At 45.4% G+C, this 24,925-nt stretch overlaps 1 protein-coding gene and 2 non-coding genes across 5 annotated transcripts; all 3 read left to right on the top strand.

Moving 5' to 3' along the window:
* The first annotated feature begins 8,093 nt into the window (after positions 1-8,093).
* Positions 8,094-14,145, top strand: RPSA (ribosomal protein SA). 3 transcript variants are annotated; one of them, XM_055282402.2, is made up of 7 exons: positions 8,094-8,489; positions 9,330-9,495; positions 10,310-10,428; positions 12,457-12,702; positions 13,356-13,484; positions 13,603-13,768; positions 13,981-14,145. In XM_055282402.2, exons 2-7 carry the CDS (start codon positions 9,363-9,365, stop codon positions 14,073-14,075), a joined length of 888 nt encoding a protein of 295 aa, XP_055138377.1. In that variant the 5' UTR covers positions 8,094-8,489; positions 9,330-9,362; the 3' UTR covers positions 14,076-14,145. The 3 variants fall into 3 exon arrangements, with proteins under 3 accessions (XP_055138377.1, XP_055138366.1, XP_063467903.1); XM_055282391.2 differs by having other exon boundaries at positions 8,372-8,489; positions 10,310-10,443; XM_063611833.1 differs by having other exon boundaries at positions 8,420-8,497.
* On the top strand, positions 10,093-10,243 carry LOC129461527 (small nucleolar RNA SNORA62/SNORA6 family). Its single transcript, XR_008650582.1, has one exon. It is a non-coding gene; the product is annotated as a small nucleolar RNA SNORA62/SNORA6 family (small nucleolar RNA).
* LOC129461524 (small nucleolar RNA SNORA62/SNORA6 family) lies at positions 12,757-12,910 on the top strand. Its single transcript, XR_008650581.1, has one exon. It is a non-coding gene; the product is annotated as a small nucleolar RNA SNORA62/SNORA6 family (small nucleolar RNA).
* Positions 14,146-24,925: the final 10,780 nt, after the last annotated feature.

Raw genomic sequence — 24,925 nt, 5'->3', positions numbered from 1 at the left:
ACCTCCACTCCTGGGTTCAAGCAATTCTCCCACCTCAGCCTTCCAAGTAGCTGGGACTACAGGCACGTGCCACCACGCTGGGCTAATTTTTTGTACTTTTAGTAGAGACAGTGTTTCACCATGCTGGCCAGGTTGGTCTTGAACTCCTGACCTCAAGTGAGCCACCTGCCTCAGCCTCCCAGAGTGCTGGGATTACGGGTGTGAGCCAGCGCCCCCAGCCGGAAATAGGGTTAGTAATGTTTCCTGCCTCCTCAGGTGGTGGTGAGGGTTAATGAATAAATGTTTCTGAAATGTGGTATTAGCTTCATAGGACAGCCACAACAAATTACCACAGTCTGAATGGTTTATAACTCTCAGTCTGGAGGCCAGAAGTCTGAAATCAATGTGTCAGCAGCATTGCACCTCAAAAGGCTCTAGGGCAGTCATGCCTTGTCTGTTGCACCTTATAGTGGTGGCTGGCATTCCTTGGCTTGTAAATACATCACTCTAATCGCTGCCTGTCTTCACATGGCTTTTCCCTTGTGTATCTGTTTCTCTCTATGTCCAAATTTCTCTCTTAAGGACACCAGGTATTGGCTTAGGGCTCATCCTAATCCAGTATGACCTCATTTTAATTTGATTACATCTGTTAGACCCTATTCCAAATAGGGTCACATTTGCAGGGATTAGGGGTTAGAACGCCAATCTATCTTTTAGGGGGACACAATTCAACCCATAACACAGATTAAGTTGATGTATAACTTAAAATCAGTTTATACTTTAGGTTTTAGGTTAAAACACCATATTTAAAATAGTAATTTGGGTAGGGGTGTGGGAGAGGATGAAGCAGGGTCCTAAGCTTATAGTGGCACCCAAGCCTCCAATGCTGTGACCTGTGTGTTGTGAGGCCTCGTGCTGTAGGAAGCAGGGGAGAGGTCAGGATGGGAAAGGAGAGAAGGGAGGGACAGCTGAATGGAGTGGCTGCTTCCTAAGAACTTAGACTCTAGAGCAGGTGTTCCATGTCTCTTGCCTCCTCAGCCTCCTTTGACCCTCATCCTGAGTGCAGGGAACCTAATGCCAGTGAGGCCTCTTAGGGAGGAGGGGCAGAGATAAGGCTGAGAGAGACGGGCTTCTTCCCAATGCGAATTTCCTGGCCTTACGTTGGCAGATGAATTTCCGCCACCAGATTCCCCTCACATTTTCTTCATTTGTTTTTTAGGGGAGCAAATAAATATGATAAAATCAGGAGAAATCATCTAGTTTTCTCTAAACAGGTAGAAAATTTGTCTTTGTGAATCTCAAGTCCTGTGGCAAGTAGCCAGTTTTTTCCTCTCACAGTCTCAGTATTAAAGCTTGGAAAGGAATTGGCTAGTGAGCGTTAGCTGGCTTTGGAGACATTGCCCACTTTTTTTTTTTTGAGACGGAGTCTTGCTCTGTCGCCCAGGCTAGAGTGCAGTGGCAAGATCTCGGCTCACTGCAACCTCCGCCTCCCGGGTTCAGGCGATTCTCCTGCCTCAGCCTCCCGAATAGCTGGGATTACAGGTGCCCGCCATTGCACCTGGCTAATTTTTGTATTTTTTAGTAGAGATGAGGTTTCACCATCTTGGCCAGGCTGGTCTCGAACTCCTGACCTCATGATCCACCCACCTCAGCCTCCGAAAGCATTGGGATTACAGGCGTGAGCCACCGCACCCAGCCTTTTTTTTTTTTTTTTAAATGGTTCCTTCTTGGCTGCCTTAGACTTATTAAAGCTCATTAGAGGTGGGGCTCTGTGGGAGGAAAATAGTCAGATGGTGACTAAAGATAAGGCAGTGTAGGGCTAGAGCCAAAAGAAGACACAGAAGCAAAGGTTTCAAGCTGTATTACACTCGCTTTCAAAGAATACATGATTATGAAATCTTTCAAGCCATCACAATAGGAGAGCCAATGGTCTACTGGCCCCTTCATTCATATTGCTCAGATGGAGCAATTGCCAAGATTTTGCCACACTTGCTTCTCTCCCCTGTGTCCCCTGCCCCTGCCACTCCTTTTTCTTTTTTTTTCTTTTTTTCTTTTTTTTTTTTTTGAGACTGAGTCTCCCTCTGTCGCCCAGGCTGGAGTGCAGTAGCGCGATCTCAGCTCACTGCAAGCTCCGCCTCCTGGGTTCATGCCATTCTCCTGCCTCAGCCTCCCGAGTAGCTGGGACTACAGGGACCAGCCACCACGCCCGGGTAATTTTTTTGTATTTTTGGTAGAGATGGGGTTTCACTGTGTTAGCCAGGATGGTCTCGATCTCCTGACCGCGTGATCCGCCTGCCTCGGCCTCCCAAAGTGCTGGGATTACAGGGGTGAGCCACTGCGCCTTGCCTCCTTTTTCTTTTATGAAGCTTTTAGAGACAGATCCCAGACATCACATCACTTCACCCTGGCTTACTTCAACATGCATCTCTAAAAATTAGGGACTTTTTTTTAACAAGTATAATGTCATTACCCCACCTGGAAAAATTTAACACATTTTTTGCATATCATCCATATTCACATTTCCCAGACTGTCTCAACAATGATTTTTTACAGTTGGTTTATATCAATTAGAATTCAAACAAGGTCCATACAAGGCATTTGGTCTTTTATTTATGTTTTAGAGACAGGGTCTTGCTCGTCACCCAGGATGCAGTGCAGTGGTACGATCATGGTTCACTGCCACCTTGAACTTCTAGGCTCAAGCAATCCTCCCACCTCAGCCTCCCAAGTAGCTGGGACTACAGGTGCACACCACCACACCCAGCCAGTTTTTAAAAAAAAATTTTGCAGAGACAAGATCTCGCAATGTTGCCCAGGCTGGTCTCAAACTCCTAGCCTCAAGTGATCCTCTTGCCTCAGCCTCCCAAAGGATTGGGGTTACAGGTATGAGCCACCACACTTATCCGGCAGTTGGTTTTAAAAATCTCTAGGCTGGGCGCAGTGGCTCATGCCTGTAGGTCCAGCCCTTTGGAAAGCCAAGGCTGATCGATTGCTTGAGCCCAGTAGTTTGAGACCAGCCTAGGCAACATAGTCAAACTCTGTCTCTATAGAAAAATTAAAAAATTAGCCAGGCGTGGTGAGGCACATCTGTAGTCCCAGTACTCAGAAGGCTGAGGCAGGAGAATCACTTAGGCCCTGAAAGTCAAGGCTGCTGTGAGCCGTGATCAAGCTACTGCACTCCAGCCCAGGTGACAGAGCAAGGCCCTGTCTCAAGAAAAAAAAACCTTTATTCCAGGACACCACCATTCTCCCCACTTTTTTTTGTTCTACATTGTCTTTGTAGGGACTGAGGGGATGGGGGAACAAGACAAAGTTAGAGGAACCTTGATTCTGAAGCAGTGTCTAAGGCCTCTCTAGGCATATCAAAGGGCCAGTCTTTGAGGTAACGCATTCTCAGCCCCAGTATCCTGTAAAATGTCCCATTTTCTGAATTTGTTTTCTGATGGTTTTAGCTCATTTCTGTTTCACACATGTTCTATAAACTGGATGTTACCTTGGATGGCTTGATTACATTTAGGTCTATCCAATTTCTTAGGCAAAGGAAAGACCAGAGCTTAGATTCTAAGTGGTGGAAAGTCTGAAAAAGCATACGAGGGTTTCTCACTTAGCAAATGTGTGAGTGCAAATGAAACGTTCTATTCACTTCATTCAGTTGCTTCCTCCCAAGAGAAATGAGGAGAGGCTGAAATTTCTTTAACCAGCAGTTAGAAAGGATAAATAATTTTGAGGCAAACCAAGGTTAGAGTGAGTCAGTTCTGAGGGCCCAATCAAGACAGGGAACCCAGCAGTGACTCTGGGAGGTTGCAAAACTGAAACCTGCTCACCAAGGTTATGCTTTATGCCCCTTCCATATACTTCTGGCTGAGCGGTGTGCATTTATAACTTGTTGGTTTTTTTGTTTTTTTGAGACAGGGTCTCACTCTATTCCACAGGCTGGAGTACACTGGCACAATCTCAGCTCATTGCAGCCTCAACCTCCCAGGCTCAAGCAATCCTGCCACTTCAGCCTCCCAAGTAGCTGGGACTACAGACATGCATTATCACACCCAGCTAATATTTCTGTATTTTTAGTAGAGACAGGGTTTCGCCATGTTGCCCAGGCTAGTCTCGAACTCCTGGGCTCAAGGGATCTGCCCACCTCAGCCTCCCAAAGTGCTGGGATTACAGGTGTGTGCCACCACGCCTGGCCTTCTAACTTATTGTTGGTATTAAATGTAACAACCAGGCTGGGCATGGTGGCTCATGCCTGTAATCCCACCACTTTGGGAGGCTGAGGTGGGCAGATCACAAAGTCAGGAGTTCGAGACCAGCCTGACCAACATGGTGAAAACCTATCTCTACTAAAAATACAAAAATTAGCCGGGCATGGTGGCATGTGCCTGTAATCCCAGTTACTTGGGAGGCCAAGGCAGGAGAATCGTTTGAACCTGGGAGGCGGAGGTTGCAGTGAGCTGAGATCGCGCCATTGCACACCAGAGGGAGACTCTGTCTCAAATAAATAAATATAACAACCAGCAGGGCATGGTGGCTCACACCAGCACTTTGGGAGGCCGAGGCGAGTGAGATCACTTGAGGTCAGGAGTTCAAGACCACCCTGGCCAACATGGCAAAGCCCTGTCTCTACTAAAATTACAAAAAATCAGCCAGATGTAGTGGTGTGCACCTGTAGTCCCAGCTATTCGGGTAGCTGAGGCACAATAATTGCTTGAATCTGGGAGGCAGAGGTTGCAGTGAGTCTCAATTGCACCACTGTACTCCAGCCTGGGAGATAGCAACTCTGTCTCAAAAAAAAAAAAAAAAAATTTAACAATCCACTGTGTCTTAAATTTCAGCTTTTGTCACCAATCCCTCCAAAAAAAGATGCCTCAATGCAACAGCCTCTAGGTAGAACTAGCTTCTAAGTTCTCCTTCTCTGCTCCTGGGAGCCATTAGCTTAGGTAGTCAAGAAATACCCTAGGCCGGGCGCAGTGGCTCATGCCTGTAATCCTAGCACTTCGGGAGGCCGAGGCGGGCTGATCACTTGGGGTAAGGAATTCAAGACCAGCCTGGCCAACAAAGCAAAACCCTGTCTCTACCAAAAATACAAAAACTGGCCAGATGTGGTGGTGCGGACCTGTAGTCCCAGCTACTCGGGATGCTGAAGCTGGAGGATTGCTGGAGCCTGGGAGCGGAGGTTGCAGTGAGCTGAGATCACACCACTGCACTCCAGCCTGGGTGACAGAATGAGACTCTGTCTCAAAAAAAAAAAAAAAAAAAAATTACATAAAATAAAGAAGAAATACTCTAGAGTCTAGGATCGTGGTTTTTAAACTCAATATAGCTGCACATTGGAATCATCTGGAAAATGTTGGGGCTCAGAAAATGATACCCCTGACTGAATAGGGCACTTTGGCATGTTGAATGCTTTGAATTAAAGAAAATTGAAAGGCTTCTGAAACAGCGTCAGAACCAAGCTTTCTTTTTGACCTTCCCCTAACCCCATCTCTCGATCCCCTTTTCCCAAAGCATCTGGAGGGGCTTTGTCTGAAGTTCCCTTATCTGAATAAGGTAGGTTCCTCCAGAATAAATACAATAGTCTTAAAACTTCCTCCCTAGGAATCTCAACAGGTAACCAGGAAATATTAACCACTGAGAAGAGAAAACACTAAAAGTCATCACCATGCCCAGATAGACTCTTCATCTATTTTTCTGAGGGCAGCTCTGAGAGATTTTCCAGGAGACATTATTTGCCTCATAAGGCAACCTTTGGTCACAGTGAAGTTCCTCCCCTTACCCTTTGCTGCTGTTTCCCCCAGAGCTCACAGGAACTTTGTCTCAGGCAAATTTTCTGTTCTTTGAACTAATTCCTATCCTTCCAAAAATCACTTACTAGCCCTCTAAATTGTTTACCATCCCATCTCCCTTCCCTGTGAAGTAGATGCTATTTAAGCTTCAGCCATCTGGCCCTTCTTTGAGTCTTATATTTCATATGGCTCATGTGCATAAGCACATTAATAAATGTGTATGTTTGGCCTGGCACGGTGGCTCATGCCTGTAATCCCAGCACTTTGGGATGCAGATAACCTGAGGTCAGGAGTTCAAGACCAGCCTGACCAACATGGAGAAACCCCATCTCTACTAAAAATACAAAATTAGCCGGGTGTGGTGGCGCATGCCTATAATCCCAGCTACTCGAGAGGCTGAGGGAGGAGAATTGCTTGAACCCGAGAGGCGGAGGTTTCGGTGAGCCGAGATTGAGCCATTGCACTCCAGCCTGGGCAACAACAGCGAAACTCCTCCGTCTCAAAAAAAAAAAAAAAAAAGTGTATGTTTCTTCTCCTGTTAATTTGTCTATTGTCAGTTCATTGTAGCAGTGAACACTCAGAGGGTGAATGGGAAGCCTCTACAAGAGCTTTAAAAGCTACTGATGCTTGGGTCTCACTCAGAGATTCTGATATATTCCGCCCAGGTATAAGATTTTAGGCCGGGCGCGGTGGCTCACGCTTGTAATCCCAGCACTTTGGGAGGCCGAGGCGGGCGGATCACGAAGTCAGGAGATCGAGACCACGGTGAAACCCCGTCTCTACTAAAAATACAAAAAATTAGCCGGGCGTGGTGGCGGGCACCTGTAGTCCCAGCTACTCGGAGAGGCTGAGGCAGGAGAATAGCGTGAACCCGGGAGGCGGAGCTTGCAGTGAGTCGAGATCGCGCCACTGAACTCCAGCCTGGGTGACAGAGCCAGACTCCGTCTCAAAAAAAAAAAAAAAAAAAAATTTTTAAAAGCTCCCCAGGTGATCCTAATGCCAAGGCTGGGACACCTGGAGGAACCCTGCAGAGCTGCACTCACTACTCAGCAATCCCAATCCACACTTGAAGGGTTAAGCAGGAGTACATTCGGGCGCAGGGGGCAGGGCATTGTTTTGGGATTCAGGGATCTCTGAGGAGGCTTGTGGCCTGACTTTCTGCCAACAAACTTTCCAAAACAAAGCGTGGAAGCGGGAGGCATTTGCAGCAAGGGACCGTGACTTCTCTGATTTTGTCCCTCAAGCCCCAGGTGCTTCAGCCTTGGTGGGTGATGAAGCAGAGCAGCCTGGGGGTGACCTGTGCTAGGGTCCAAGGGTTTCCAAGCTCCTCAGAAAATCATACTGGCTTCAGTGGAGCTGCAGAGCCACTTGCAGGAGAACCTGGATGTGCTGTTCTATGGAAGAGTGGCCACAAGGGTCTACGAGTTCATTTTAGGGTGGGCTCAGAAATCAGATTGACTCAACAGGCCGGAGAGGAACCTGCACTTTTTTTTTTGACGGAGTATTGCTCTGTCGCCCAGGCTGGAGTGCAAATGGCGCAATCTCCGCTCACCACAACCTCTGCCTCCTGGGTTCAAGCAATTCTCCCGCCTCAGCCTCCCCAGTAGCTGGGATTACAGGCATGCACCACCACGCCCGGCTAATTTTTGAATTTTTAGTAGATACCGAGTTTCGCCATGTTGGCCAGGCTGGTCTCCTGAACTCTTGGCCTCAAGAGATCTACCCGCGTCAGCCTCCCAAAGTGCTGGGATTACAGCCACCGCGCCCCTTCAATTAACTACTATTTTTTTGTTTGTTTTTTTGAGACAGGATTTCGCTCTGTTGCCCAGGCTGGAGTGCAGCTGTGCAATCATATTCACTGCAGCCTTGACCTCTAGGCTCAAGCTATCCTCCCGCCTCAGCCTCCTGAGTATCTGAGACTACAGGCACGCACCACCATGCTTGGTTAATTTTTGTATTTTTTGTGGAGATGGGGTCTCCCCATGTTTCCCAGGCTAGTCTTGAACTTCTGAGCTCAGGCAATCCACCCACCTAGGCCTCCCAAAGTGCTGGGATTAAAGGCACAAGCCACCGCGCCCGGCAAACTTATCTCCTACTGATAGATATTGCAAAATTTTTCTTCTACCAAAAAAAAAAAAAGATAGATATAATCCGTATCATCTGTTCAGTCTTGTCCTTTTTAACTTTTTCAGAGAAACTTCCGCTAAGTGAACATTTAAATCTGAATTACGTCCTGTTAAACTGTTCTCCAGGAAAATAAAATAAAATAAATCTTCAAGTTTTTGTTTACCTAACAGTTTGTTGTGTCGAACAAACATTCCTACTTTTCAGGTAACAAAACGGCAGCTTAGGCGAGAAAGCCGCTCATATTCGCAGGTACAAGGGGCTGGGTAAGAACGCCCCGCCTGGCTGACTAGCTTCAGTTCCGCGCTCTGGACAGGAATTATGCACAAGGCGTCGCTGTGGCACTAGAAACCCCAAAGTCACAAGCGCCCCAGATCCGACCAGGATGCCGCTACCGGATACAGCCCAGAAGTCCGCGCCTGCGCCGCAAGCCCGCCTTCCTGAAGAAGGAGCCCAGCCTCGGCAGCGTTCCTCTCCAGCTCCGCCCTTCTTCCGCTCGACTTTCTTTGCCATTGGCTGACAATGCACTATATAAGGACGTCATTTCCTGCTGCCTGTCCTTTCCGCGGTATTTGTGGGGGGTTCCATACGGCGTTGTTCTGGGTGAGTTGGTGAGTTCCTTGTAGCGTCCCTGGCGCCTCCCAAGGGAAGAAAAATGAGCTTTTCCTGCTCAAATGAAGGGTGCGAAGACTAGTGATGAAAGCCGGGCAGACCGGGTCTGTCTCCCGCCCGGCGCGCCCCACCTTAGGCCTGCGGCCCGCACGTGGCCAGGCTCGGGCTCGCGGGTGGAGGCCGCGCTCCAGCGGAGGCTCGGAGCTGGGGTTCGCGCTAGGCCGCGGGTGGGCGGGAGTGCAGAAAGCGGGCTAACATCCCGTGTTGGTATTCCTTCGGAGCCCTACACGGCGGTGAGTCGAGGCCGGCGCTGATTTACGCCAGCTACTTGGGCTGGTCGGGTTTTCCCGGTCGCGCCGTGCGGGTCAGGAGTTAAGGTTCTCGGGTTTTTAGACAAACAAGTGGTGACAGTACAGCAAAGTAATTCCAAAGCACCCGCCTACAATCTGCTTGAAAATACCTGAAACCAATTCATACCTTTTTTGCCTTTAGTTTGCATATTCCAAACATGGCTGCTCTTTTATATCTAGTTGTTAACTTGGTGCATCCGCAACTTTTCCTTAATTCCTATCTTGAGAAGTGTTGAATTTCCATTCGCTAATTTCGTTTAGTTTTATTACTCGGTTATTCGGCCATCCACACCATTTCCTCAGTAAGATGTGCGCTGTTCCGTAATACACGACATGTATCAGTTAACTTTCTGTTTACCCCTTCACTACACTGTAAGCTCAATGCCTGACACTGTAGCAGATGGAGTCTTTGGTTGCTTTTAAGGGTGTACACCACTTAACTCAATGGAATGAAAAGAAATCGATTGCTCTCTTATTTCAGATTCCCGTCGTAACTTAAAGGGAAACTTTCACAATGTCCGGAGCCCTTGATGTCCTGCAAATGAAGGAGGAGGATGTCCTTAAGTTCCTTGCAGCAGGAACCCACTTAGGTGGCACCAATCTTGACTTCCAGATGGAACAGTACATCTATAAAAGGAAAAGTGATGGTTAGTCATTGCTTTAATTTTTTGTTACTCCAGCTGTAAGTACAAATTTTGAGCTTGCTATTCTCGTGGTTTGTTCTGGTTAATTTGTTTCTATCTTCCTCAAATGAAGCCAGACCCCTAGGTTGAAAACATACTTTAAATAAATGTTTTTGTTATTGGGAGAAAAGATTTCTGCTCCAGGGGAAGAATATGTTAGTTGCCTGAGTTATGGGACTTGGGTTGGGTCATGAACATGAGAAAGTTCATCAGCTGAGTTTCTAATAGCTCGCATAGTGCCTTCAACTTCATAGGTACTTACACAGGCTATTGAATTTTGAGTGGAAAGTGGGGTGAGAGGTGGGAATGAAAAATATGGCTTGGAAGAACCAGAGGATGGAAGGCATTAAGTTGGCTAAGGCACTTACTTATTTTAGAGATAAAGCTACCAAGGACTTGGGAGTGACATGCTGTAAAGGAGTTTTAGGATGAGTCTTGTATCAGTGCAGATGATAAAAGGGAAAGAGTGGCAGAAAGCCAGGAAGTGGATTCTTAAGAACCACTGATGGAGTAAGTACAGGGAAAGAGAAAGGAAAGATGGATTTAGCCAACTGAATCTAGGCTGCACACTATTAAAGCTCAGGGTGGAGGCCAGTCTTGGCTCATGAACTTCTGAGTGTCGGAAGTGTGCTACATTAATGGCAGGATTTTCGCTAACACCAGTAGAGCTTGCCTCTATGACTGGAGTTTGGTAGTACTCGCTGCCACATAGAGTAAACTTGGGAAGAATGTTTGTACAGCCAAGTCAAGTGTTACAAATCTTTCTGCCCTCACTTAGGCATCTATATCATAAATCTGAAGAGGACCTGGGAGAAGCTTCTGCTGGCAGCTCGTGCTATTGTTGCCATTGAAAACCCTGCTGATGTCAGTGTTATATCCTCCAGGAATACTGGCCAGGTTTGTGGAACAGTGGTTTTTATATTATAGAAATAAAGCTTACAGACATTGTGAGACATACAGAAAGGTATAAGAAAATAGAAATAACTCAGGTCAGGCGCGGTGGCTCACGCCTGTAATCCCAGCACTTTGGGAGGCGGAGTCGGGCGGGATTACGAGGTCAGGAGATTAACACCACAGTGAAACCCGATCTCTACTAAAAATACAAAAAATTAGTGGGGCGTGGTGTCGGGCGCCTGTAGTCCCAGCTACTAGGGAGGCTGAGGCAGGAGAATGGCATGAACCCGGGAGGCGGAGCTTGCAGTGAGCTGAGATGGCGCCACTGTACTCCAGCCTAGGTGACAGAGCGAGACTCCGTCTCAAAAAAAAAAAATAGAAAACTCAAACTCCACTGTTAGATAACTTAAGTTGGATGGAGCCATAGAAATCGCTTAAGTTGGTCGGAGCCATAGAAATCGCCCTTATGACCTTGCTTTTTTTTCCCCCCCAAGGCAGTCTTCCTCTGTTGCCTCTTGCCCAGCCTGGAGTGCAGTGGTGTGATATCCGGCCCATTGTAGTCTTTGCCTCCGGAGTTCAAGGGATTCTCCTGCCTCAGCCTCCTGAGTAGCTGGGATTACAGGCATGTGCCACCATGCCTGACTGATTTTTGTATTTTTAATAGAGACATGGTTTTACCATTTGGCCAGGCTGGTCTTAAACGCCTGACCTCAAGTGATCGTCCCACCTCGGCCTCCCAAAGTGTTGGGATTACAGGTGTAGGCCACTGCGCCAAGCCTGTAAGACCTTTTCAACATACATGCTGGGCATCTGGCGGTATGTTGGACTTTATAATTTCATTTTGTGTAGACTTGTGCCACTAAATATCTAGAAATTCTGTTAAAGTGGCTTATCACATTTTCCCATAGTCAAAAGTTTTTACCTTGAAACGATGAAATACTGGGACAGAAATTTTTTAAGAATCTTAGCCAGTCATGATGGCATGCACCTATAGTTCCCGTTAACTGGGAGTCTGAGGCAGGAGATCCCTCAAGTCCAGGAGTTGGGGGCTGCAGTAAGTTATGATTTTGCCACTGCACTCCAAGTCTGGGGCACAGAGTGAGATCCTGTCTCTTAAAAAAAGCCGGTCGTGGGTGGCTCATGCTTTTGTAATATGGGTACTTTGTGAGGCCGAGGCTGGTGACTTGCTTGAGCCCAGAAGTTCGAGACCAGGGTGGGCAACGTGGCAAAACTCCGTCTCTACCAAAATTAACAAAAACGAGCTGGGTGTGGTGTTGGTGTGCCTGTAGTCTCAGCTGAGGCTGAGGTGGGAAGATTGCTTGAACACAGGAGGTTGAGGCAGCAGGGAGCGAAGACTGTCCACTGCATCCCAGCCTGAGTGACAGAGTGAGGCCTTGTCTCAAAGAGAACCTTTGCCAACCTGAATGAAAAATAATTTGTATTTTTAAGAAATGACTAGTTAGTAAAACTTGAATCTTTTTTGCCACAGCTCTATTTGAAGAATTTTTCTGTTGAGGAAACTAGTAGATTTCTTGAATTCTAAGAGTTCTAACAGATTTTATTTGTCTCAACTATTTTGATAGATTTAAAAATTATGTAGTAAAGACTTTATTTCAGTGTTGACAGTACAGGTTCCCATGCGTGTTTTTGCAGAGGGTTATTCCTGAAACTGACTTGTTGCTGGGACCACATAGTTTGGTACGCAGTAGAAGAAAGGCAGTTTTAGTTATTGCTGTAGAATGAACTGAGTGACAGTTCTTGCTTGCTTGAGAAAAATACACTGAGCATCTAGATTGGGCCAGGTAATGTTGCTAGGTGCTTGGGATATATAGTAGAAAAACAAGGCTGTCTTTTTAATGTATGCAGGAAATCTCTGGAGAAGTAAGAGAGGTTAAGGAAAGCTGGGTATGTGCCTGCTTTACATGGAGTAGTAGTGATTAAGTTGGCCAGTGCCCAGAAGTGCTTACTGGGTGCCAGGATTGTTGCTATGAAATATCTCTGGAGTACCACTAACTTTTAAATTCTTCAAAGAGGGCTGTGCTGAAGTTTGCTGCTGCCACTGGAGCCACTCCAATTGCTGGCCGCTTCACTCCTGGAACCTTCACTAACCAGATCCAGGCAGCCTTCCGGGAGCCACGGCTTCTTGTGGTTACTGACCCCAGGGCTGACCACCAGCCTCTCACGGAGGCATCTTATGTTAACCTACCTACCATCGCGCTGTGTAACACAGATTCTCCTCTGCGCTATGTGGACATTGCCATCCCGTGCAACAACAAGGTAATGATTTTATGATCTAGAGTTTGTGAATTCCTGCTCTAGAAAAAACATTCCTGTGCACATTGTTAGAGCTTGGAGTTGAGGCTACTGACTGGCCGATGAACTCGCAAGTGTAGGTAGTGTGCTACATGAGGGGCAAGTTTTTCGCTAACACCACAAGGGTCTCTGGCCCAATGAGTGGAGTTTGATAGTAATTCTTGCTACAAGTATAACATTACTGCATGACAGCTTTGTGGAGAAATGAAAACATTTGGAAAATAGTGTGTTTTCTTCTGCCTTTGTCCATGTTTCTTGCTCAGGCCTCAGGCACTTGGCCTTTGTTTTCACACCAACTTGATGGGTTCTACTATAAGATTCTAAAAAGGTGGGTTGTGTGTGGTTCAGATTGGTTGATTTGTAACCCGAGTTGTGCATAAGAATTGCCCAGATATTTTTTTTAAATGCTAGTGTCCAGGCATTTTTTTTTTCAATCCCTACGATTCCAGTGTGCAGACAAGGTTGAAAATCCCTGATTATAATGCTCCCTGTTATGATTGCTTTTAAATTAAGAGATGTCTGTACTTCTGGTACCTAGATGATGTAGGAGCCAGGAAGGTGCTTGCTGTTTGGGTTTCACCAAATGTCACTTTTTAATAATCTGCCGCTCTTGGTAGGGAGCTCACTCAGTGGGTTTGATGTGGTGGATGCTGGCTCGGGAAGTTCTGCGCATGCGTGGCACCATTTCCCGTGAACACCCATGGGAGGTCATGCCTGATCTTTACTTCTACAGAGATCCTGAAGAGGTAAGCTTCTCCAAAGGCTTGTGGTTACATAAGCAAATTGGACAACTTGGACTGTGCTTCTAGGAGGCAAAATTTGTCAGTCCCTGTAAGTCTTTCCTCTTTTTTTTTTGTAACCCAGATTGAAAAAGAAGAGCAGGCTGCTGCTGAAAAGGCAGTGACCAAGGAGGAATTTCAGGGTGAATGGACTGCTCCAGCTCCTGAGTTCACTGCTACTCAGCCTGAGGTTGCAGACTGGTCTGAAGGTGTACAGGTGCCCTCTGTGCCTATTCAGCAGTTCCCTACTGGTATGTATCAGGATAGAAGTGCATCAAGCTGATATTTCGCAACTTCTCAGTTTTATTCTAACTTTAATGATCTCTGTGGCTTTTATACTAGCTTTAAGAGGTTTTCATCCTAGTGTGCTACAGCATCTGATAGACTGCTGTTGGGAGTAGGGTAAGGAAAAATACTACGTTGAGGACAGAGCTGATGGCTTTTTTTGGTATTCTCTTAACAGAAGACTGGAGCGCTCAGCCTGCCACAGAAGACTGGTCTGCAGCTCCCACTGCTCAGGCCACTGAATGGGTAGGAGCAACCACTGACTGGTCTTAAGCTGTTCTTGCATAGGCTCTTAAGCAACATGGAAAAATGGTCGATGGAAAATAAACACCAGTTTCTAAAAGTTGTCTTCATTTAGTTTGCTTTTTACTCCAGATCAGAATACCTGGGATTGCATACCAAAGTATGATAATAAATACATGTCTAGACATGAGTTGTACTTCTGAAGCCCACTGTAGATAGTGTATATTGCTTTTCACTTGAGAATTTCCCTGAGCTTCCTTCCTGTGTAGAGAACATCTGTACCCTGAAAATAGATATAAGTGGTCACACATGCTTAGTTGGTAACCTCAGGAATACCTTTCCGAGGCCCTGATGATCTTGACTTTTATTAACCATTTGCGTAGGTAAGTTCTATAGAGCTTAGGTTTTTATTTTTGAGTCTTCCTGCCACTTAGGTTAACTATTCCTGGAAGCCCTGGAGAGGCGATGGCCCTTCCCCACATTGAGAGACATTAATTGCCCCTCTTGTCAGCTTGCCTACAGGTTCTGGGAGAGGAGAGGTATGTATGTATGTATGTATGTATTAAAAAAAATAATGCTCCATATTTGTCTTTGCCGGGGAGGGGCTTGGGGAGACAGTCTTTCCCTGTTGCCCAGGCTGGAGTACAGTGGCGTGATCTCAGTTCACTGCAACCTCTGCCTCCTGGGTTCAAGCGATTCTTGTGCCTCTGGCTCCCGAGTAGCTGGGATTTCAGGTGTGCACTGCCACACCTAGCTAATTTTTGTATTTGTAGTAGAGACGGTTCTGCCAGGCTGGTCTCCAACTCCTGGCCTCGTGTGACCCACCTCAAAATGCTGGGATTACAGGCCTGAGCCGCTGTGCCTGGCCATATTTTTTATGTATTAATGCTGGTGGCTTCATCCTAAACAGATTTCAAGATTTTCATTGCCTATTAAAAAAATACTCTTGGCTGTCATGTTGGCTCACCCATGATCCCAGCACTTTGGGAGGCAGAGGCAAAATGATTGCTTGAGCTCAGGAGTTCAGGACCAGCCTGGGCAACATGGTAAAACCCTATCTCTCTTCAAAAGATACAAAAAATTAGCAGGGTGTGATGGCATACTCCCATAGTACCTCAGCTACACAGGAGACTGAGGTGGGAGAATCACCTGAGCCCAGGAGTTGGAGGCTGCAGTGAGCTGTGATTGAGCCCCTGTATACTCTATCCTGGGTGACGAAGTGAGGCCCTGTCTCAAGACTAAAATAGAGACATTTCCATAGATTGGATTGAATGCAGATTTTGAGATGGCCTGAACTGATTTACATGGATTCATACATTCTCTTGGAAAATTTACAAAATACATGTACATGTGACCACATTCCCAGGGCTCCTTCCAGTGGTGCTGAGGCAGTGGGGACACTGCCGCCTCAGGCATTGTCTTCATGGGAAGCCTGCTTATGGCTGTAAGCAAGGCTGGGAAAATCTGCCCTATAATGTCTCCAAGTGGAATAGCATTCAGTGAGATTGATGGATCCTGAAGTTGCAAGTGGTTAGCAACACTGGTAGAGATTGCTAGAATCAGGATGGTGGGAAGCAGGGACAGTTTACCAGAGGGCTACTGACCAACAGGGGAGCTGGAGAAGCATTGAGAGGTGATGTGAGCCTGAGTAAGGTATACTAAGCTCATTAATGAGCAGGTTCTGGGTGGAGTCTGTTCAGTGAACAGAGAAACTAAGCATTTCCGGACACTTGACATTGTGGAAAACATCTGTTGTGACTATCTAGCAACCTCCAGGATTATCCCATCTTACTAGGGTGTCATGCAAACCCAGCCTCTCCATAGACTTGTGTCCTAGTGCCAAGCACCTCCAAGAGACCTTGGTAGCATTCTCAAAGCAGTTCCAGAAAGTCTCTTTCTAGATTCTAAGGTTAGGGAGGAGGTAGTCTCCCTTGGCAGGGTTCATTCGTGTTCAGCTAAGTGGAAGCCAGCAAATACTAGACGGGGTTTCTCTCAGACCCACTCAGCTGGGGTTAGCCTTCCCCGGCAGGCCTTAACCTTTTCATAACCTTGTATATCTGAAAATAGGATCCTCTCCCCAACTCTACTCCCCTGGCCCTACCCCATATCACCAACTGCTAGTGGATTCTGGCTCAGATCTGGGATCACCATGCTCTCATGGGATCCAGCAGCTACCCATGGCCGCAGTGTCAGTGTCCCCAAGCTGTCACCATCTGGAATAGGCATCTTAAACTAGCCAGTTCAAACTGAGTTTTCTCTTGCTTGGTGGTGCCCACCTGATGTAGGGCAGCTCATAAGCACTGCTGAATCAAAGTGACAATCTGTGCCCCCGGGTGTTCAGCAGCCTGCTACTAGCAACTTACCCCCAGTGGTGGTTGCAGAATTGAGTCTTCTGACTGCCGTGGGCCCATCCCTAGCATGAGGCCATTTTTAAGGTGAGGGAGAAGCTGTTCCCTCCTTCACTCCCAGGCGCTGCTTTTGCTTTGGCCCTGTGAGCCCCCTCCCTTCTTTCCCTGGCACATCTCCATTTCCTTCTACACAGGAATTGGTTTTCCCTCATTAAGTTACTCAATTCCCTTGTTCAGCCTGATCTTAACAAAATGCAGCTTGCTCTAAATATTTTACTTGTTCACAATCTCAAGCTCTTCATACACTTTTGGGTAGTTTGTCTTCTGTGCTTAATAGAAACTGAATCCCACAAAGAACTCTAGTTTCTCTTCCTCTACTTTCCTAAGTAGCTTAGGGACTCCTTTCTTAGGACTGTGTGCAATAAACATTTTTTCTAGTACATTCCTAATATGAGGGCAAATCTGAGCATCCTCATTGGAATCAACCTATCACAAAAGCTGGCACTTGGGAAATACTAGTAAGTACTGAGTGAATAGAAAAAGTTAAGAATAAATCTGAGGGCTGGGTGGCTCATGCCTGTAATCTCAGCACTTTGGGAGACTGAGGTGGGCAGGTCACCTGAGGACAGGAGTTCGAGACCAACCTGGCCAAAATGGAGAAACCCCATCTCTACTAAAAATACAAAAAATTAGCCAGGCCTGGTGGCGTGTGACTGTAATCCCAGCTACTTGGGAAGCTGAGGCAGGAGAATCGCTTAAATCTGGGAGGTGGAGTTTGCAGTGAGTGGAGATCCTGCCATTGCACTCCAGCCTGGGCAACAGCAAAACTCTGTCTCAAAAAAAATAAAAATAAAAAATAAAAATCAATAAATCGGAGGCTGAGTGCAGTGGCTCATGCTTGTAATCCCAGCACTTTGGGAGGCTGAGGTAAGAGGATCACTTGAGGCCTGGAGTTGTAAGACTGGATTGGACAACATAGCAAGACCCCATGTCTACAAAAAATTTAAAAAATTAGCTGGGTGTGGTGGTATGCACCTGGTCCCAGCTACTTGGGAGCCTGAGGCAGGAGGATCACTTGGGCCCAGGAGTTGGAGGCAGCAGTGAGTTGTGAGTGCCACCACACTGCAGCCTAGGCAACAGAGCAAAACTGACTAAAAAAAAAAAAAGGATAAATCAAGAGACTTAATATTCAAAAAAAGTGGGAGAGGTAAGTTTCATTTGGCAAACCTGAAGTGCCTAACAGGATTCAAGGTGCCCACTCTTGCTTGTTATTCAGGAGTACATCAGCACAATTAACGGGTGGCCACATCACCTGCTCTCAACTTGGGTGTTTGATCAAGTTCCCAGCTTGGTCAAAGACAACAGCTTCACATAGTGTTTTGAGAATGCACTGCACTCCCTGAGGTCAGCTTGGGTGTGGTCTCCTGGTGTGCTAGTTGGTGGGACTGGGTCTGGTCTGCACCATGGCCCAGCACCAAAGACACCTTTGCATAACCAGTTGTCCTGTGAAGGGACTGGCCCACTGTCACCATTGACATGATGGGCTGCATAGTGAGGTGGATAGTGTGGGCTGTAGAATTGGACATACTTGGGTGATGACAGCCCTGCTTGGGCCACTCCTAGTGTTTGGTTCTGGGCAAGGGACTATGTCTCTAGCCCAAGTGGCCTCACCATCAAATGGGATGCTTGTGGGCTGCTGTGATTCATTGAGATCGTCCTGCACAGCAGTTAGTCTGGGTTTGGCATGTAGTGAATACTGCTCGTATGCATTGCATTGTCTTTCCATAGTACTTACTTTAAAAATAATTTTTATGTAAAATGGATCATACATGCAGATAGTTTAAGAGACATATCCATGCATTCTTGAAGAGTAAGAATCAAGTTAAAGCCTCTGCAACTGTGATGCAGGTTATGAAAGGGAAAAGTGCTAGGACCAGAGAAAAAGCATCTGTGTGTCCCTCCCTGCCCCTCTCAGGTCAGGGAGCTCCTGTTCCTGTGATACCCTGGTTGACTTTATTGTTTCCCCACTTATGTATGCACTTTTAATCATGAATTATTTAATTTTCCTGTTTTTGAGCTTCCCATAAATGGAATCTTAGCACATCTTCTGTGTGATCTGCTTCTTTCCCTCAATGTTGTCTCTGCTTTTTCTTTTATTTTTTGAGACAGAGTCTGTGTCGCCCAGGTTGGAGTGCAGTGGTGCGATCATGGCTCGCTGCAGCCTTTACCTACTGGGCTCAAACGATCCTCCCACCTCAGTCTTTCAAGTAGCTGGGATTACAGGTGCGTGTCACCATGCTCAGCCAGTTAAAATTTTTTTTTTTTTTATAGAGAGGAGGGTTCACTATATTGCCCAGCTTGGTCTCGAACTCCTGAGCTCAAGTGACCTTTCTGTTTCAGCCTGGGACTATAGGCATGAGCCACTGTGGCCCACCATTTGGAACATTTTTGATAGATCCTTGTGTAAAGTTTTCCCCTGTTGGTTTTAAACTCTAGTTTCACCAGATAACATCAAATGGTTTCGCAATCACACATAAAATCCTACAAAAACATAGCCATAACCTGTGGGCAGCAAGCCACCCAGGTGCCGAGGCAGGAGACCGAGGACACAAGCGGTTCCAGTATAATAAAATATAAAATAAGAATAGTTATACCAGATATAGGTCTTAGATATGATTATATATACATATCATTAATCATTAGTTTGTAGCAATTACTCTTTATTCCAATATTATAATAATCTTCGCTCTATAATCATAACCTAGGAAAAACCAGGCCATACAGAGATAGGAGCTGAGGGGACATAGTGAGAAGTAACCAGAAGACAGCAGTGCGAGCCTTCTGTTATGCCCGGACAGGGCCACCAGAGGGCTCCTTGGTCTAGCGGTAACGCCAGCGTCTGGGAAGATACCCGTTGCCAAGCAAACCGTGGTCTAGCGGTAGCGTTAGTGTCAAGGAAAGACACCCGCTACTTAGCAGACTGGGAAAGGGAGTCTCCCTTTCCCCAGGGGAGTTTAGAGAAGACTCTACTCCTCCACCTCTTGTGGAAGCAGGCCTGCCGGCAGTTATCCGGAGGCCTGTCTCCCTGTGATGCTATGCTTCAGTGGTCACGCTCCTAGTCCGCCTTCATGTTCCATCTTGTACACCTGGCTCTGCCTTTTAGTTAGCAGTAGCAAATTAGTGAAAGTACTAAAAGTCTCTGATAAGCAGAAATAATAGTGTAAGCTGTTTCTCTCTTTCTGCTCTCTCTCTCTGCCTCGGCTGCGAGGCAGGGAAGGGCCCCCTGTCCAGTGGACACGTGACCCATGTGGCCTTACCTATCATTGGAGATGGCTCACACTCCTTATTCTGCCCCTTTTTTCTTGTATCTAATAAATATCAACACAGCCTGGCATTCAGGGCCACTACTGGTCTCCGTGTCTTGGTGGTAGTGGTCCGCTGGGCCCAGCTGTCTTTTCTTTTATCTCTTTGTCTTGTGTCTTTATTTCCACACTCTCTTGTCTCCGCACACGAGGAGAAAACCCACCAACCCTGTGGGGCTGGACCCTACAATAATCCTTAGGACTTTCTGTTGAAAACACTGTCTTCACTGTTCAGAATTGCTGCTTCTCAAAGATTGGGTCCATCTATGCAGTCTGATCCTGACCTCTCCATTTTTCTCCCTACTCTATGAGTGTCCCTGAGTCAATGCCACACTAGCCTATTTACTAGAACTCTATATTGTGGTATCAAGTAGGGCAATCCTCCTATTTTCCTCCTTTCCTCCAAGAGAGTCTTGGCTATTATTGATGCTTTTGCATTGTCATATACATTTTCAAGCCAACTCCAATCGATTAGTCCAGTTCCACTATAAAGCCTGTTGGGATTATGTTGATTCTATAGAGTAATACTGACTGATTTACACTACTGAGTTTTTCAACCCATGAGCAATCTATATATTACTCCATTTTCTCATTTTTATGTCCCTCAATAAGGTTTTATAATTTTTCCTGTAGAAGTTTTGCACGTCCTTTGGTAAATTTATTTGTAGGTAATTGAGACATTTTAAAATTGTTCCCTTTTGGGAAACTATTATTAAGGATCCTCTTGGAAAAGCTCAACCTCATATTCTAAATAACACGATATTCAGTGGTAAATGTCACTATTTCCATGGGGTTTCTGACCCAGCCTGAGCAATCCAGAGCTTTTCTGCAAGGCAGGGATGAGATTGCTAAACGCCATCCATGAAAAACCTGCTTGAAGCCTACAGGTAAAACATTCTATTTGTTTAATAGGGCAGGGCAAGCTGCACTTCTGAAAATGCTAAGTTCAGCAGGCTTCTTTTAGGAATAGTGCCAGAATTAGCCAATTCTACTTTGAAAATAATCTCAAGTAAAATAATAAGAACTCAACATTCAGCAAATATTTATTAAGCACTTACTCTGGACCAGGCATTGTTATGAGCAACGGGGATAGAACAGTGGGTGAAGACAAAGCCTGTGACCTTGTGGCAGTTATCTGGAGAGGCAGATAAAAAGTGAACAATTTATTTACTATGGAAACAGAAGTGAGGATGATGGAAACGTGAGGAAAGCTTTTGTCTAAAGCAAGAATCGCAGGCATCAGCCTATAGAAACGGGACAAATGGAGAAAATCACTGGAGAGAATGACAGCAAAGAAACCCCTCCAGAGAGAAGAGGTCTCAGTCCAGCCTCACACCAAGTAGAGCCTCATCAAAACGTTCCATTCTCATGGGGAGTTGGGGGCCTGTACCAGAGGCCATGAAGTCTCTTGGAGTCCATGCTATGTGAGTGGTGCACATCTCCACTGCCCAACCCATAGAAAACTCACCTAAGTTTTCTCTCTTCTCTCCTATAGATATTTTTGGAAACGAGTTGGGGACAAGGAAAAAGCTATAATTGCACAGACATCTACCCCAATTCTGCCTCCTGCTGCACTCTCACTGAGAGACAATGGTCCAAGAAGCACTCTCCCCTCTCCATGGCTGGCTAGCTAGGTTCACACTGGTGCAAAGAGCACTCGACATTGCCAGAAGTGTGCATCATCATGTCCCCACGGTAAGGCCCCTCACCACCTCTCCTCAGCGACTCAGCTCTGCATTTTCGTCCATCCAATACTCTTTATCTCAACCCAAGGGGCGTCTTCTATTTATGATGTGCAAAAGAAAGGTACAGTCTTTAGCATGAGAAAGTAGTCCCTTAGACCATCATGGTGGCACACAAGACTCTGCACAGGCCATCAAGCCTGAAGAAATGAATGGGCTAGTTTGACATTTGTTTAAAAAATCCCTTATAGGGAAATTTTTTTTGGTATTACTGTATATCATTTCATATAGATATATTTAAGTAAGTTATCTTTTTAAGACAATGTCTAGTTATTGACACTGCTTTTGCCATTTAGAAATAAAGAATATGATCATTGCAATTTAAAACCCAATGAGCAGACAAAATAATAAGACACTGTTGTAGAAAGGTTTGATGAATTAGAAAAATTATATGAAAAAAATTCACAAGGAGAACAGAGAGAGGAGGAAAAAAATACAAAAGAGGAGATACAAAGAGAGTAAAATTAGAGAGTCAAACTGTCTAATTGGAGTTCCAGAGAGAGAGAAGAGAGAATAAAGAAGTCAGTATCAAATAGATATGACTGAGAAATTCTCATAAATCTACAAATAGATATGATCCCAAATTCTCATCAATCTGCAAATTTAGGAATTCCAATGTGTGCTAAGTGGAAATGGTTTTTAAAAACCCATTCTTATTTACATTGTTAAAGAATCCTGAAAATGCCAGAACCAAAAGTGTTCTTGAAAGAAGCCAAGGAGAAAAGGAAGGACACCTGACTGTTCCCCATCAACGGTGACAGCTAGGGGACAGTAGAAGGAGAAAAACAAATGGCTAACTGGCTCTGTCATTCAAGAATTAGGACTATATAATGACTTTTCCAAAAAACAAAAGCTAGTAAGGAAAAAAGAAAGTGAAGGCAAAATAAAGCTGTGGCCAGGATGAACACCAATGTTTATGAGGATTTCTCAGTCATATCTATTGAACACCCATGTTCATCCTCCCTTCTTCCATACTAACAGAGCCTGTGAGTTTTCACTGGGCATAGGCTGAAAAGCTGGTGCCTCACATTACATGGTGGTAAAATGTTGGGTCAGGTTTTGGAGCCTGCATTGCTTTGGAGGGTAGACCAAAATTTGATCAAATCTGTGGCATTAGGAAAATGGTAGGAGAGATCCAGAGTGATGGTCTGTGTGACTCTTGGCTGCTTTAAGCACAGTCCTATGAGAGACAAGAACTCTGGCTAGATCTGGCCAGCCTACAAGCAGAAGTGAAAGGACCTAGAATTGTGCTAATGCAGGCATTTTCTATCTTGGTCTGCAATATACAGAGCCAAACACTGTTTACCCACCTCAAGCAGTTATGAGCTATGTATCTGAAGGGTCAGAGTCCACAGGAGATAACACTCTTGCCCTTTGGGAAGGTAGCATGCATTAAGGTGAGATTAAGGTAGGGTTAAAGGAGTTGTTTTCCATTTCAAACCTACCATAAACAAGAAAAAAGTCCCAGCCTGGCCAACGTGACAAAACCCCATCTCTACATAAACATACCAAAATTACCTGAGTGTGGTGGCGGGCACCTGTAATCCCAGCTACTCAGGAGGCTAAGGCAGGAGAATCACTTGACCCTGGGAGGTGAAGGTTGCAATGAGCTGACACTGCGCCACTGCACTCCAGCCTGGGCAACAGAGCAAGACTTCGTCTCAAAAAAAAAAAAAAAAAAAAAAAATGAAAAAAGTCTGGCAAAATCAGATAATGGTAACAAAGATTTGGAACAGGAACTCCTATACTAGGTGGTGGGAGTATAAATTGGTACAGTTTGGCATTATTTAGTAACGTAAGCATCTACATTGTTGCTCTTGAAGGTATACACTAAAGAAAATCATGCACATTTGCATTACGATATGTGGACAAGAATTCTAATTGACAAACTTGGAAGTGGCTCTGGGTCCATCTACAGTACAGTTGATAAACTGTTGTATATTTATACCACAAAGTGCCAATCAGTGATGAAATTAAACTTATCATGGCCACGTGCAGTGACATGTATGAATTTTACAAATTTGGGCAAAATAAGTGTAACAGAATATTATTCCTAATATGTGATTCCATTTGTGAAAAGTTCAAAAACAAGCAAAGGTAAGCTATATCTATGTCTATATCTATATCTATCTCTATCTATCTATCTATCTATCTATCTATCTATCTATCTATCTATCTATCATCTATCTATCTATTTTTTTGAGATGGAGTTTTGCTTTATTGCCCAGGTTGGAGTGCAGTGGTGCAATCTCAGCTTACTGCAACCTTCACCTCCCAGGTTCAAGCGGTTCTTCTGCCTCAGCCTCCCAAATAGCTGGGACTACAAGTGTGCACCACCATGCCTGGCTGATTTTTGTATCTTTAGTAGAGACGGTGTTTTGCCGTGATGGCCAGGCTGGTCTCAGACTGTTTACCTCAGGTGATTCACCTGCCTTGGCCTCCCAAAGTGTTGGGATTACAGGTGTGAGCCACTGCACCCAGCCTAGCTATATTCTTTAGAGATATATTCCTTGGTGGCAAACATTAGACTGTGTAAATCAGTAACAAGATTTCTAATATATGGGGTAAAAAACAAGCAAGATAAAAGCAATCAATAAAATATTTACAAAGAGTATAGGCTAGGTGTGGTGGCTCATGCCTGTAACTCCAACACTTCGGGAGGCCAAAGCAGGAGAATCTCTTGAGCCCAGGAGTTCCAGACCAGCCTGGGCAATGTAGCAAGACCCTGTCTCTAATAATAATAATAAAAATTTTAAAACGGATATGGAGGTTATGTGAAAGATAAAGTGTTTTGAGGTCTTTGTTAATGAGAGAGTTTAAAATATCAACTTTAGACCATAAATGTCTCTCATTCTACATGCTTATCTTAACATGACATTGTCACTATCCCATGGATGGAATCTATGTCCCCTCCCTTTCAGCCTTGGTAGAAGTTTCAACTTCCTCAAGTAATAAGATAGAATGGAAATGATGCTATGTGTTTTTCAAAGATATGCCATAAAAATGCCATTCCCTTTTGTCTGGGTCCCTTGGGACATTTGCTCTTGAAACTCAGCCATCTTTCAGTGAGGAAGCCTGAGCAGCTGGGGAGAGGCCCATATAGAGAAGAACCAAAGTCCACAGTCCCCAGCCCCAGACCAGCTGAACTCCCAGCTAACATCCAGCACTAACTTGCCAGCCAAGAGAATGACCCGTGTTGAAAGTGAATTGTCCAGCCCCATTTGGAGCCATCTCAGCTGTTGCCATGGGGAGCAGATGCAAGTCATTCCTGTCAAACTCTGTGCTTATTTGTGAGCAAAAGAAATAATTGTTTTTGTTTTAATCAACTTAGCTTTCAGGGAGTTTGTTGCTGAGCAATAGATAACTGATACAATGGAAAAATTCTAGAGGCATTTTCACTAAAGTCAGAAACAAGACATAGATACCCA

Source organism: Symphalangus syndactylus, chromosome 1 (genome assembly GCF_028878055.3).
Source record: "Symphalangus syndactylus isolate Jambi chromosome 1, NHGRI_mSymSyn1-v2.1_pri, whole genome shotgun sequence".
Lineage (NCBI taxonomy): Eukaryota > Metazoa > Chordata > Mammalia > Primates > Hylobatidae > Symphalangus > Symphalangus syndactylus.
The sequence above is the reverse complement of the archived record's forward strand: the minus strand, read 5'-3'. Positions and strand labels throughout refer to the sequence as shown.